The 16691-nt window shown below is 30.2% G+C and overlaps 1 protein-coding gene across 5 annotated transcripts in view; it reads right to left on the bottom strand.

The window, feature by feature from the left end:
* LOC130664099 (collagen alpha-1(XVIII) chain-like) overlaps positions 1-16691 on the bottom strand; it is an 826723-nt gene that overhangs the window by 127270 nt on the left and 682762 nt on the right. For all 5 annotated transcript variants that reach the window (XM_057463858.1, XM_057463861.1, XM_057463863.1 and 2 more), the window contains 2 exons: positions 6351-6368; positions 5935-6245 (listed from right to left, as the gene is read on the bottom strand). In XM_057463858.1, coding sequence (XP_057319841.1) covers positions 5935-6245; positions 6351-6368 — 329 coding nt within the window. The remainder of the gene's footprint in view (positions 1-5934; positions 6246-6350; positions 6369-16691) is intronic.

The following is a 16691-nucleotide window of genomic DNA, read 5'->3' as shown; positions in this document are numbered from 1 at the left end:
TTACTCGTTAATTCGATTTCAAGCTCTACTCTACGACAATATTCTAAACCAATAATGGATTGGGCTTCTTATTGTTCCTCGAAAGCTCTTAATGTTTTTCATCCTCAAGAAAATGATATTATTTGTTTTTTAACACATAAATTTAATGAGGGTGCTAACTACAGTACTCTCAACACTGTTCGTTCTGCCCTATCACTTATCTGCAATATTAATATAGGAAAAAACCCTTTGGTTTCCCGCCTTTTGAAAGGTGCTTATAATATTAATCCTGCTAAACCTCGTTATGACCGAATCTATAGTTTAGATCCAATTTTAAAAAAATTGGAAGCTTTAAGCCCTTTAATTGAGCTTGATCTTCCTAAACTTACAACTAAATTAGCTGTTCTACTAGCTTTAATCACTGCACACAGAGTACAAACAATTGCTTCTATCAAAAGATCTAATATTATTAAAAATAATGATAATTATGAAATTGAAATCCCGGATAAAATTAAAACTTCTAAGCAAGGTGCTTTACAACCTTTATTATTATTACCTAAATATCATAATAATTTAAATTTATGTGTTGTCTCAACTTTAGAGTTCTATTTAGAAAAAAATTCTTTACTGGTTAAAAATCCAGTTAATTTATTTTTAACAACTGTTAAACCTTATAAGAATGCTTCAAAAGATACTATAAGTAGATGGATTCGAGCTTTCTTACAAGATTGTATTGGTAACAATTTTTCTTCACATAGCTTAAGACATGCTTCTACTTCTTCTGCCCTTAAAAAAGGGGTAGATTTAAAAATTATTAAAAATTTAGCTGGGTGGTCGGAAAATTCAAAGACTTTTGAAAGATTTTATAATCGACCAATCATCGCTGATAAAAATGTATTTGCAAATTCAATTTTGAATTAAATGTTTATGTTAATTTTAAAAAAATAATGATAATAATAAATAAATTATTAAATTCTAATAATTCTACAATTTTTTTATTACTTTTAGATAAAATCTATTTCGATATTAACCATATTGTTGATAATGTTCATTGTTGCTCTGAACATCTACAGAGTGATCCTGAGAACGAAGCTTGAGTTATAATTGTAGTATTGAGCGAGCCTGCCGAAGGCAGGCGAAGCTCAATATTAATTATAACGATAGCTTCGTTCGAAGAGATCACTCCCTCCCATCATTATATATTATTTTCATTCCCACCCTGTGATCTCTTCACTTTACAGATCTCAGCTGAACTAAATGACTAATAAACAAGGCAGTTGCTAAGATGATGATTTGCTTTTGTTTATACTAAAATATGTGATATATATAGCGTACATGAACGGTACTACAGAGTGATCTCTTCGAACGAAGCTATCGTTATAATTAATATTGAGCTTCGCCTGCCTTCGGCAGGCTCGCTCAATACTACAAATATCCGAGAAAAACATTGAAAACTGTTTCTTTTCAATTTTTTGTTGATAATATAATTTAAACTAAAGAGCAAGTTAGATGACATTATATGATGATCAAAAGAGACCATAAAGAGAAAAAGTTTGTATGATTTCAGACACATTTTAGTACATTATATTATGATTTATCCGGAAAAAATAACATAAAATGTTATTTTTTTGACTTTTCAACGCTGATATCTTTTGAACTAATCAATCGATTTTGACGTTTGAGGTGGTAATCGGCGTGTTTTATTGAATTCTAGAGCTCATTAAAATTTGAAATCGATCGGGTCAGTCGTTTCGAAAATATTTGGAAAAAACCGTTTTTCACCATTTCTTTCTCCAATGATATCGCTCGAACGCATTAACTCATCAAGATGGTTGGGACGGCGATCGATGCGGCTTATTAAGTTCTAGAGCTGACTAGATTTTGAAGTCGATCGTTCAAATAATTTCTGAGAAATAAAAAAAAAACTAAAAAAAAATTTTTTTTTTCATAATTCGGAAATATTTTCGAGAATACTCGACCAAAATTATCTGAAATTTTTAGGAAAGTTAATGACCAACAAGCTCTATCGATTACCACCTTAAACACCCGAATCGGTTCATTAGTTGAAAAGTTACAAAGCGTTCACGTCCACACATATAGTGCCTATAAATGGCAGGTTATAAACCCGTGTTTATTTATTTGGCAAGATTGTTTTGAGTATTTGTTAAAAATGAGAGAGGAGCCGGTAAGTGTACGAATTAAAACGATGATAAATTTCATCACAAGATGGCTCGTTAAGTTACTTCGATATTTTTTGGTCGTTTGCTATCGCACATGTAACCAAAAAATATTTTTTGATCCGTTGATGACGTCACTATTAGAACGATTAGGTATCTTTTTTACCAGCTGTATCTTATCTAATATTTTTAGCTGCCGGCTATAGGTGCTAAATGTCGTACATTTCAAGTGTCTGTCACAAAAATCGTATTTTCTAATCAGGAAAGATATGGAATTTTTTCATCTATATCCTCATACACGTACACACACACAAACAAACACACACACCCACACAAACTAACACACACACCCACACACACACGCGCGCGCACCTGGCTACATACAAATACTCGGACATCACTATGAAAATAATCAGAATAGTTTCTTAGTATCTCAAGAAGTCGACATCTGATCTCAACTTGATTTCCAAAAAATGGGGTAATAACATAGGCTTTTCAAACGTCTCGGCAATCGTTGATTTCCATCACGGAAAGTTAAAAAAGAATGTCGTTAATGGACAAGCGTTTGCTTGTGATTTAACCAACAAAAATAATGACCGTTACTTTTTTTCATTAGACTTACCCTAAGCACTTTTTTCTGAAAAAATCTGTCTGTCGATTGACCCTGTGGCCCAGCCCCAAAACTTCCCGCTATTTTTGAGCTTTGTGAGCTTGCAAAAATTGCTATGAATGCGAGACTGTTTCAAATTAGGGGACTATTTTTTTTTTTTTGATAAACATTGAAAAATCGAAAGGGTATCTTAAAATATGGCGACAGTTGAAATTTTGGCTCTCAATATTAATATTTAGAGGTGGCTGTTGATAATTTTCGATTTTTAATTCAGTAACATGATAAAAAATCCATAACTTCCGAAAAAATCAAGATACAACAAATCTCATTAGGAATATTTTGTAGGAAATATACTGATCTACAAAACAGGTCTTCTATGATTTTTGCATAAACTCAACCATTTAAAGATATCTGACGTCAAAAAATTTCATTACAAAAAAAAGGCCATTCGGCAGCCGAAATGGAAGTAGATTTTTCATTAATTAATTTTTTTCACTGTTCAAATAAAAGTTGATAATGAAATAAAATTTTTTTTGACATTTTCTTGAAAATTCTCGAGATGATAAAACAAAAAAATCAAAAAATTATAAGTATAATGCCAAAAATTGAAGCTAACTAAATGAGCTTCAGAAGAATTTTTGATGATAATGCACTATATGTTTTGATTTGACGTTATTTAAAGATACCTATGCATATATTTAAACTATCGGACCAATGGTATTCCGGACCCTATTCGAAAAATTATGATAGATTATGGTTTTAATGCTCGAAAATTCTAGCATAAGGACAAAGGCGATAATTTGCTTTCAATAAAATCTACTAATAAAATATTCTAAGATTAAAATTTGATTGTGATATATCACAGTGTCATGCTTGAAATTAGTACTAATATTTGAAATAAAAAGCCTATTACAATATCAAACGACGAGTAGATATGGAAAATATTATCATCATAACTAATGTTAATCTTGTTATTGATATATCATATCATTTATACACTGTCGGTAAAACAAAATTGTATATACCCATTGAATTGAGATGTTTGGATTTTATAAGTGTCACACTGCGATAATATGAATTTAAGTAGCTCCATGAATTTACTAAGAAGTAGGAGAACTAATGCAATAGCAAAATTTCATTAAATGAATGGTAAAATAAGTAATTTCAGTAATCCAGGCATATGTATAGGCATGAAAATTAAAGCTTATTTGAAGAGCTTTCAGATGAATTTAATATAAAGTCGATAAGTTATCACATTCAAAAGATATTGAAGGAAGAATAAGTAAAAATATGAATTTTTGACATTTTGAAAATTTTGAAATGCTATAACTTCTAAACAAATCGACCGATTGAGCTCATTTTCAAACTCGAACATGGTAGTCACGCACAAAATACGTATACTAAGTTTTAAGGTGATCGGTTCGAAATTGTGGCTATAATCAAAGTGAAAACCTGCATAAAATTAGCTTTTATAATATTTTGTAAATGTTCAAAACCATTTATCTATTATAAAAAATGGTCCAATCAATGAGCTGTATAGTCAAAATTGTAGGCAATCGAACGAGCTTTTACATAGAACAAACGAAAATAAGCTATCTCTTTCCGTTTAGAAGTTACATCCAGTTAAAGCGGCAAACAAATTTTTTTTGAAAATTTTACAAAATTTCAATTGACCATAACTTCTAAACTTATTGGCCGAATCAGCTCATCTTCGAACTCATCCAAGGTAATCGTCCATAGAATAAGTTTACTCAGTTTCATTAAGATCGGTGTAGAATTGCGGACGCTATCGTTGGAGAACGGCGCGTTATATTGTATATATATATATATATATATGTATATATATATATATATTAATACATATATAAACTTTTGAAGTGAATGTATTTCCTGACTCAGCTCGCCGAGCTGAGTTTAGGGGTAGCAAAATTTTTCGAAAATTCCATCATGAGGACAAATACAATAGTTAGATTTTTATGAAATCTACTAAAAAGCCATTATTTATCGAAAATTTGATTCAACTGCATTGCTCTTTGTTTTTCTAACGTAAAAAAAAACAAATTTTGTACATTTTAGCAAATTTTCTAGGTCTTATAATAACTTTTTTGAAATAAAATTTTTTTTAAATTCTTCATTAATGAAAAAAAAAAATACAATCGATTAAATGAATGGTGATTAACGATGAAAAATGACATTATTAAATCAAGATTAAGATTGAACAATAAAATATTTAGTCTTTTTGAGTTTATAAAAATTATTTTTTACTATGTTTTTAACGACGTGAGCTTCGTTGAATGGTAATTTGAATTTTGAAGCGATACAAAAATTAAAAAATGTTCAAAATTGAGAAATATCATGATTTTCAGACAGTGTGATTTTGTGATGCGAATGTCTTCGAAATTTTTGAATCTGCGAAAATTTTGAATTTGACCTTTTTCGTAGAGCATTCAATTTCCTACAAAAAACTGTTTTGAGAATTTCTGACTTCTCATTGGTTGACATGTTATAAAATTCAGAACGAGCAAAAATAAGTTCTTTGAATTGTATCAAACTTTGACGTCGGATATCTTTGAATGGTTGAGTTTATGCAAAAATCATAGATCTGTTTTGTAGATCAGTAAATTTCCTACAAAATATTCTTAATGAGATTTGTTGTATCTTGATTTTTTCGGAAGTTATGGATTTTTTACCATGTTACTAAATGAAAAATCGAAAATCATCAACAGCCACCTCTAAATATCAATATTGAGAGCCAAAATTTCAACTGTCGCCATATTTTAAGATACCCTTTCGATTTTTCAATGTTTATCAAAAAAAAAAAAAAATAGTCCCCTAATTTGAAACAGTCTACTGAATACATTTTCAAGCTCTTTGAGCTTCAAAATACTTTGGTATGCCATTGTTTTCGAAAGAAAAACGTTTTTAACCATTTTTTTCCCCAACGATATTTCTTGAACGCAAAACTTCCTTTTTTTCGAAAATTTCAATTTTATTAGCGGGAAATTAAAAATCTGTTCACAACTTTAATATGCATTCAAATGTTTCGATTTAAATATTGGTGTGAAGAATAAAATATTCTTACTAATTCAATTTTTGGGCACGTGATTGCGTATCATAATTACATTACTTTTTTAGAATTTTAATGTGTAAATGGTTGATAAAACTTACCAAGTGAAGTCAGTAAGAATATTTTTGCCGTTAAAACTGTAAATTCTTGGATTAGAAGAGAAGTATGCTCCATTTCCACTAAACATCTCCTTCCACGAATTAAATAGAACATCTCCTTTTATATTTACAATTGGTAAATCTCGATCACTCGATCTTACTATGCTATCCAAATTTTGTAGTCTTGAACTCAAAAATGCTCGAAATGTTCCTTTCAATCCAGCCCGTCTTGCTTGTCGATAGCAAGCAAAATCAGCTCCACTCAACCCGTGCATATCACCAGTAGTTGGTTCATTGAGTGCAGCCAGGCGAAGCTATAATTTTTATATATTGGTCACTACCTTATCTATTTTTATAAAATGTTTATTTTCTGTATATAGGTTATATATTTAATTGTTTTAGTGTAACAATAACTTTACCTTCTTAGGGTACCACTGCTGCGTTTAAAATGTTGTATTAGAAAGTTAAAAATTTGAATGGTTAGCGTATTACCAGGGAAAAATGATTTTGCCTCATTATATATAATTATGTATGATTGTATATGAAATTATATATAATTATATATGATTATATATGAATTTATGTATGATTATATTTAATCATATCTACCTTCATACATAATTATGCATGACGTTATGTATGATTTCCCTAGCGAATTCGATCATACCGAAATTTTGGGTATTTTTTGAGTGTGTTTTGGACATAGTATACATTTGATAACATTTGGGTACGTTTTACGAATAATGCCCTAATCATACCGAAATAATACCGAAATTACCGTAAATGTTGAGTATGTTTGTGAACTTTTCATACCCAAATTATACTGTAGAAAAATAATTTTTAAAATATAGTATAGATGGCGTTTATAAATGAAATGCATTTTGGCTCTCTTAAATTAGCGGGGACAAATTAATTTTTTTAACTTTTTTTTTTGCTAATTCGTTTATTAAAATAATAATAATTATTATATTAATAATTATTATAATAATAATTATCATAATAGTTATTATTATAATAATTATTATTATTATTTAAATAGACCGCGCAATTGATTCGAAATTCGCGCATGTGCAGTAGGATTTATTTGAAGATATACAGTTGGGTGGGTGTTATTATATTAAAAAAATTAATTACAAAGAAAATAAAATCAAACGAATGTTTTTTTTTATCGAACAAACAATATCTAGTTGAGATTGATAAAAAAAATGTATGTCAGTACTACATTATCAAGAGCCAGATTCAAGTCAAATTTTTAAATATTATTTGTAAAAAACAATAATCGAACAAAAATTAATTTTGATCAAACAATAAAAAACAAATGACGAACAAACGAATTAACAAAAAAAAGTTGAAAAAATTAATTTGTCCCTGCTAATTTAAGAGAGCCCCTTTAGCTCCAGTCTGTTACTCTCGGAGCAAATAGTGTATCGTCTCCATACTGTTTTACAGTTTTGCTCCACTATACTATTGATTTGATTGTTTAATAAAAACTTTATATTCTAAATTGTTTTACTGGCGCTGGTAGTGGAAGTTATAAATAATTGTGTCAACTAATAAAAAATAATGGAAGTAGCTAAAAAAAAGAAGCATTAAAAAAAAAAAAATTAAAGCATACGAAGAAACATAACCCTGAACATAATATTTATCGATGGGTCACAGACTTTCTTAAAAACGATGGATTTGCTCGAAAGAAGCAGAACAAGAACTCTGAACTATTTCCTAACAGGCAGCGAAGAGCGAAATCTATTTAAAAATAATTAGAAATTATTTTGATTTTCTTTATTAATAATATCAAAAACTTTTTCATTTTTATTGCTCTTAAAAAAATTTAATAAAATAACTAATTTATAATTTAATAAAAATTTCAAAATTTGAATAAACATGTATTTTATTTCTCTCCTATCAATTTCTTATTTATATTAATAAATTAATTTTATTGGTTAATAAATTAAAATTTGACTGCTAAATTTAACAATTAAAAAAAAAATTAGAGTACTTTTTAGGTATATAATGTTCACAAACATACCCAAAATAGAAGCATTATTTAGGTATAATTTGAGTATTTTTTTTGGTATATTACCGAAAAATGACCGGAACTGGGCTAAAACTCAGTGGATATTTTCAGTATTTTTTAAGTATGACCGAATTCGCTAGGGTTGATCTGATCATGTCTGACCAATACATTATGTCTCGAACTATGCATAAAGCTATATATAGGTCTATATCTAATTAGATCTGACCAGACCTGAATTATATCTTCCTATATATGATCAAATAAATTATATATGAGTTAATACATGACTAGATCTGATCAGATCTAATTGATATAAACCCATCTATAAACAGATATGGGTCTATACATAATTAAATCTGATCATACATGACGGATACAAACCCATATATAATTAGATATAGGCCTATATATAATTAGATCTGATCAGACATGGCATGCATAAGTTTATATATGATTGGATCTGATCAGACATGACTGATATAAACTTATATGATGTAGTTATATATGTCTATGTATGATTAGATCTGATCAGACGTAATTGATATTAAACCTATAAATATTTAATTATGTATATAGGTCTAATATATACATATTACATAATATGACAATTTTTTAATATCAATGTTATTAAATTTTTATTTTGTCAACTCCCTGATTAAAAAAAATGATTAAAAACGATTTCACACGTTAAATGTCCATAAGAGACAGGATTAGAAATGATTTGAAGGATTAAAAAGTATTAAAAATGATTAAAAAACAAATCATTTTAAATACTTTTTAATCATTTTTTTTAATCAGGGCTATCCATCAAACTTAAATCCCCAATATTTAAAAAATGTTCGAAGGTTTCGGCAGCAATTTAAAAGTATGAATCGATATAGATTTATATACGAATAGTTATAACGTTATAAGTTTATAGATAAATAGATTTGATTATATGTATCTAGTGAATTCTATTGCAATTGTACAAAACCAAATTCATCAGTAGGTGCCTTATTTACGTCAGATGTATCAATTTGATTACTTGACTTAAGTAATGCCATAAGCTTTTATTACTTATAAATGTAAATTTTTTTTTTCAATTTAAATTTAACCGACCTTTATATCAATAAAGACAATAAATCCTAATTAAATTACTTAATTAATAATTTACAGATATTCTAAATGAAATTTCCAAAAATGACAATATTCGTCCCTGCATGATTATATATAATCAGATCTGGCCAATTTTTGGATCTGATCATATATAAGTGATTATATATAATTAGGCAAATCATTTTTCTGGGTAATTAGAAAATTTTCGAAAACATTAAATTGCACCTCTACTCTTTTACCCTTATGTTAATTTCTGACTTGACAGACGGTTTTTAGCGACCAGGTACCCACGAACCTGAATGTTAAAAATTTTCGTTTATTTTACTAAGAAAAAAATTTTTCTAAAATTTTTTTTTCTCTCAAATATCAATAGTTACGGACTATTATCAGAAAAAAAATCTGTAGAATTGTGAATAAAAACTGAAACCAATTTAGGGCACACAGGTAGTAGAGCTGGTCCTATTGTTTGGAGCTGAATAGCTGCTGGTTTTTTTAGTGCAGTGAAACCAATTTTTTAAATATAGTGAAACCTAAACTTACAATTAACCTTCTCAATAAGCTAATTCATAGATGAATTGAGAAGAATATAGATAGCCCGAACTGGGAATCGAACCCAGACCATGTCGGTATCGCGCCGAGTGATCTACCAGTTGAGCTATCCGGTCCTATAGTATATTCCGTTCAATTTGATCTATAACTTTGTGACGAGGCGTTCTTTGTGCCTCGATCTTTGCTACCCGTGAATTTAATAATTTAACTCACCGACGTCGCGACAACCAAGAGGCATCAACGACCATGCGATTTGTAATCGTACGAGTTATCTGCGCAGACTTCCATCACCAAGTGACGGGTGAAGTCTGCTATAATTGCCCGGAGGCGCAATGCTCCACCTCAGAAGATCTTAAGTCGACCCGCTGAAACAGACTTTGGTCCAGTGCCCTGCAGTTCACCTTGCAGGGACATACGTGGCTAGCTCATTATTCAAATGAGGCCAGTTTAGCCTATGTGGCGCCCTCTCTGGGGGGGGGGGGGGAGACTCAACATCTAGTCATTCTATCTTTCATTAAGCGAAGGAGTGTGGGTTCGCTCCATTGTTACAGCCACTGAGGTGCAGATAAGCCCTAGCGATTCCTTAGGCAACTTGAGGTTGGCCAACTGTAACCAAAAAGAACCAGAGGGCCTTTTTGGATTGAAGTCACTCTTGGTTAGCGCGCCACGCGGTACGGATATATATTTTTCCTGCTGTACGTAAATTGAGAATTATAATATAAATCCAACGTTGTAGGAACGTTTCTTTTCTATTGTTAAAGCTATATAGTATTTTGAACGCCTTTGGCAAGTTATTGTGTTTTCTGAAATAAATTTTTTCTTTTGTCGTGCATTAAATTGGATTAAATTAATTGAACCTCAAACTCGCATAGTAATAATTAGTTGTAGTAATTACTAGTTAAGTGAGACGCTGCGCAATTTGTTCACCAACGTTGCTGAGGGTTTGCGGTACGGACTTGCCCGTCCTCAACGAAAGGTAAGTCCTGCTTCACTTTACTGCTCAATCAAAATTACCTTCAGAGTCCTGGGGAGGCCAGCTCGAGGACCGAGGTAAAGTCGAGCGAATAGTATCCGATCTGTTACTACAATAACGCTGCGTAGAAAACAACGTGTATCGAGATCGGTTTGAGATCGAACGGTTGCCTGTCCTCGTGGCTATCCACCTCAAGGAGGAGGTACACGTTCCAAATTATTGAGCCAAGCCGTCCATCGTACGGTAATACACCAATTTTTAAATATAGTGAAACCTTAACTTACAATTAACCTTCTCAATAAGACAATTTATAGATAAATTGAGAAAAATATAGATAGCCCGAACTGGGATCTCACGCAATGCTTAAAATGTCACGAATAATTTCATTAATTATAAAAAAAAATATTGTATTTATTCGTTTTTTAAATAATATTTGCTTTCATGCATTTTTAGTTATCATTTTCAATTTTATTTCTATGCTTTCTAATGTGGGTACCTGGTTGCCAATGAAGCGATAGCTCAAGTTTGAGTTTATTTTTAGAATAAAAGAAAGTAACAAAAAAATTTTTTTATCACAATTCACTTGCTTTTGAGCTGAAAAACAACAATCCGGAAGCTCAAAATGAAATATTGATTTTTTTCTTTAATTTTTTATACTAATGAGTCGCGGTGGGCACCCGGATACCCGGTCATTAACATAAGGTTTAAGGGGGGGGGGGTAAAGGCTAAATCGTGAAAAAAACGCTTTGTTACGAATTTTTTTTAGGCTTATGGATTAAGCTAATTTATTGCCACCTTTCGAACATTATTAAGTATAGATTCAACAACATTAAGTAATTTTTTTATGCAAAAGTATCCGATAACAAGCCGGTGACGGAACTTTTCCCAGAACGTCTTTTAAAATAGACGATTTGTGGTGAGCACTGTATCACAGCTGGAAAATATTTAAGATAAAAAACCACTGATATTTAGTCAAAGCATTGTTGAATCCTCCTCCCAACGTTGTCTGATTATTTTTTTTTTAATTTTTTGTGGTCATTTAAAGTAAAAACTGCTATTTTTTACGAAATTTGCACTATTTTGGAGGTGGAAAACCCCCTTGATGTAAAAAAAATTCTAAAGCTCAACGTTGGGGGAAGGTATTTTGTACGTAGAAAGTGTGTACCAAGTTTGAACAAAAACGGTAATGTAGTTTTAAAATAGCAGTGCTCACGGACTTTGAAAAAGTAGTTTCGAGGAAAATGTGTTTGAAGTTTTAAATGCTAAAAACGAAAAAAAAAAAATTTTTTTTTTTGACTTATACAAAAATTTTTTAAAACAGAACAATATAGATTGGAACGATCATCAAGTGAATAAACTGTATACCTGCACTCCCTTTCCGACCGCCCGCAGCTATCGAAGCTACAGTTTTAAAGAAGACCAACTAGTTAAGAACTTCGAGAGTTTTGCTATGATCGACTTCGAATTTGCAGACTATATTCTCAAAATGTGTAGCTATAAGAAAACCGAAAAAATTTGATTTTTAGCCCTTTCCCCCCCTCCTTAGCATGTGGTGTTAATACCGTCATCGATTTATATTCATTCATATGATTATACTAACAAATTCAATTAGTATTTGAAAATGTGAAAAATTAAAACTGAAAGATAAAGATGTAGTTTAGGGAATTAAACAATGAAGTATATGGATTAAATAAACGAAAATCTGAAAAAAGGGTGGCCTCATGGGCCAGCCCTACAATTTCCCGCTGTTTTTGGAACAAAGAACTCGAAAACATTATCGTAAATAAACTTTTGAGCTCTTGGAGCTTAACAATACTCTTTCACGCATCGGGCTTTTTGAGCTTGTCAGGCTCAAAAAAAGTTGTGTCTAGCGCTCCAATAAATAAAAAAACCAAAAATAATTAAAAAGAAACAAAGAAATCTTAGAGTTATGTTTACGATTATTGGTAATAAAGCGCATAGATTAGGGCATATTCAAAAGTAAGTGGTTAACATCGCGCGGACCATGGAGAAAGACTACAATGACTCGAAGTTTCACTAAACATGGTGAAAAGCATTGCAGTTGCAAAATCTAGCTTCTCCCGCCTCAATCAAGAATTCTCATTGGCCAACTCTTAACTTTAACCCCCCTCCTTTCAATCCAGCCATCTCATTGGAGCGCAGGTACCGAATTTTCCCACTCTGCGCCGAACATTCTAGAACCTGGCTCTCAGGTATAAAAGGAGGGAATCTAAGAGCGGCAGACCAGATTACGAGCTGTCAAAGGGGTAGCACCTGACTCTCCTCGGACATTCTGATCTTCAAAGTGCTAGTAAACAGCCTTATTTATAATATCTTGCATCTTTCGAAAATTCATTTGTGCTACTGATTGGGAAGTGACGACCAATGGGTAGTGCCCAGCAGGCCCAAAAATCATTAAACCAGCTTCAAGCCGATGGGCTGCTAGCTCATCATGGTAAAGACAAATCAATTGAATCAATTTAAACCTGTCAAAAGGAAAAATCAAAACAACATGTCCAAGAAAAACAAAACCTCACGAACTACAGATACGTCCATCCCATTAAGCAATCAATACGAAGTATTATCATCGGAAGAGGACTCAGAATCAGAAATGGAGACAGAATTAGTTCACTTGCAACCACGAGGATCTAGTAAAATTCAAACTAAAAAACAAGTAATATCAATACTTACTGATATAACACAACAGCCGATCGCAACAATTCTTGAATTAGTAAAAGAAACACTTCCTACGATGAAAATGAAGTATTCACCTGGGAAAATCGTTTTTTCAATAACTTCGGAGATCGAATATAAAGACGTTATCGGCAGCATCACCCAACTGCAGTTGAAATACCACACCTACTCACGAAGAAAACAAGTCCACAAAAAATTTGTCATTAAAGAATTACCATCCTTGGAAATAAATGATATGATACAAGACCTCAAAAAACAAGGAGTCACTCCGAAGAAACTAATTAAAACGAAAACACGAGACAGTATACAATCAGAATCAGCAACTTATTATATGTCTATACGATATGGTACTGAGACTGAAAAAGTAGGAGTCATCAAAGACGTTTGTGGCATATTGGTCAGATGGGAGAAATAAAAGAACCCGAAGCAAGTAACACAATGCTATAATTGCCGAAGCTATGGACATGGCACAATTCATTGCCACTACGAATCGCATTGTGTCAAATTTGCAGAAAATCACCAGATGAAAGACTGTACAAAAAGCCTGAAGATAAACCAAAATGTGTTAACTGCAGCGGTGAACATCCCGCTAACTATTCAAAAAGCTCAACATACTTAAAACATGTAGAGAAAATTGAGCCGAGAAGGCTTCAACGAACAACTACAACTAAACCGAAACATATGCACCGACGACCTGTAAACAACCAAGAGAATTATCCTACACTACCAATCCGTAGGTTCATGGGAACCCAAGCAGCGATTACTCAGCAACCAGAGCCAACGCAATATCCAGCAACAACAGGGCAACAATAAGCATCTTTAATTAGTAATAAAAATAATGTAAGACAATATAATACTTTGCCAAATAGTAGTAAAAGTAAAACTAATGATATCTTAGCAGATATTAGTGAATTGTTCCATGAATTTGAAACTTTAAACAGTCTTTTTGATTTTAAAATATAATTTAAATCTTTAAAAATACTAAATGATAAGCTTGATAATTGTACTGATAACACACAAAAAATATAAGCATTATTAGAATTTCATCAAATTATAAATGGATAGTAATTTAACTAATCAAAATATAAGAATAGGACATTGGAATGCTAATGGTCTAGAACACAAAGCGAACGAATTAAAAGATTTTATTGTAAGGTACGACATTGACATAATGTTAATTAACAAAACAAAGACATCCAATACATATAACTTTAAATTATTCGGTTATACTTGTTATAAAAAAGATAGACCAGGTAACCACTCAGGTGGTGGACTCTTGATTATTATTAATAATAGAACTAAGCATAACGAGCTAGGTGTTGATGACCATAATTTTAAAATAATTAAAATACTTGGAATCAAACTAAATAATGACACTATTTTTTATATATCTTAGACCTAAAATCGGGAATGTCACAAATAAGGTGAATACAACGGAGCTGGATAATTTAATAAAAAATAACAATAAAGTAATTCTTTGATGATAAAGACAGGCAGATTATTAATAAATAATAGATATTGTTATGTCAGGAATTGACATAAATGAATGTTTTTGAAGGTATTTGGCCCAAGCCGAAGCCTATAGACCGGGAACCCCAGAGATTTTTTATGAAGGAGGATAGGTTTATTTTGAAATTAATAAAACGATATTTAAATTTTAATTTCTAGCTATATTGTTAACTCAATTACAAAATTGTTGAGGTTAGGAGATTATGTTTCTAATAACAATGTTGGAATTAAATCCTAACTCAAATAGATTTTGATTATGATCCAAAAATAGGTGGCTAGTCAGCCGACTCTAATTTACAAAATTCAAAAATTACATGTAATATTTTAATTTTAAATTACATATGCTCGAATTTTAATTTTGTAATTTTGATATAAATAAACTGAACATTTAAACCATTCATTTAATATTTTAATTTTAAACTACACGTGTTCGAATTTTGATTTTGTAATTCTAATATAATTTAATTGAACATTTCAAACTTTCATTTAATATGTTAATTTTAAATTACACGCGTTCGAATTTTTAATTTTGTAGTTCTGATATAGTTTAACTGAACATTTTAACTTTCATTTAATATTTTAATTTTAAACTACACGTGTTCGAATTTTTAATTTTGTAATTCTGATATAATTAAACTGAACATTGTAAACTTCGATTTAATATTTTAATTTTAAATTAAGGTAAAGTACCCAGTAGTTGAACAGGTTTCAAAGTAAAACGTATTTGACTCTACTTTTAATATATAAATTTGTAATGATTAGTTCAAATCAATGATTTTCATGAAAATATAAACAATTTTGAATTGATTGAAGCGCAAAATAATGCAGATGATTGAATATTTATATTTTGACAACGTTTTTAAAATAGACTATGAAAGGAGTAGTAGTTAAACAATCAACTCTGACAAGCCGCAGTAGTTTAACACTCCGGGAGCAGTAGTTAAACTAATAAAATATATAGCAATAGACACACCAAAATTTTTCAACGTTTCATTGAAACATCAAAAGAATTATTACAAATTATTGAATTATATTAAAAATAATGCTGTGAATACTTGATATGATCATTTAAAAATAAGAAACATTTGTATTTAATTTTTCAATTACATTTTTTATTACTAATTAATTGATTATTATAAACTAAAAACAACACAAATAATGAACTGTTACCTGATTTGAAAATCATAAATACTTTGATTTATTTATTATAAATATAATTTTTTTATTACAAGGACAAAACAATAATTTAATCATTTAGATCTAAATAGTTTCTTGTTTAATTTTTAAAGTTTTTAAATATTTAACAAACTTTATTGTAAATTTTACTAATTGTAACGGATTATTTTTTTTTAACAAATAAATGTTATTCACAATTTTTATCTTACCTATATGTTATGAACTTTTTTTGGTTAGAAAATAATAAAAATTTATTTCGATGAAATAGATACGTTTTCACACGAAATCACTTAAAATTATCACACTGATTGCTGATGAATCACTCATACTATATTTTTGTATAACTTTTTTAAAAAATAAATAATTAAATTAAATTATTTGTTATTGTACTAGAATAAATTTTACGCTGTTCACCTAGTGCTGCCATGAAAATAACATGGACTCAATACTTGAACATGTAACGCCATCTTGTTCAAGTTTTGGGTACCGCTTTGAACTTTGGGAGGTTTAGTTAGACGCTAAAATTAATATAAAAATTTTAGTTTATGTCTTTGCAAAAAATATATAGTATTTAGAAAAGACTACTTCATTGGGTGGTACAATTTTTTTTACTTAAAATGATGATATAGCGTTTTTTTAACTGATTGTACGGTTTACGGTATAGTATTTTTTTCATGAAAAAAATAGCACCTATCGGCTATTCTCGACATGTCAACTTTAAAGTTACAAAATATATAATTTTTTTGATTT

This window comes from Microplitis mediator, chromosome 2, assembly GCF_029852145.1.
Source record: "Microplitis mediator isolate UGA2020A chromosome 2, iyMicMedi2.1, whole genome shotgun sequence".
NCBI classification, from domain to species: Eukaryota; Metazoa; Arthropoda; class Insecta; order Hymenoptera; family Braconidae; genus Microplitis; species Microplitis mediator.
The sequence above is the reverse complement of the archived record's forward strand: the minus strand, read 5'-3'. Positions and strand labels throughout refer to the sequence as shown.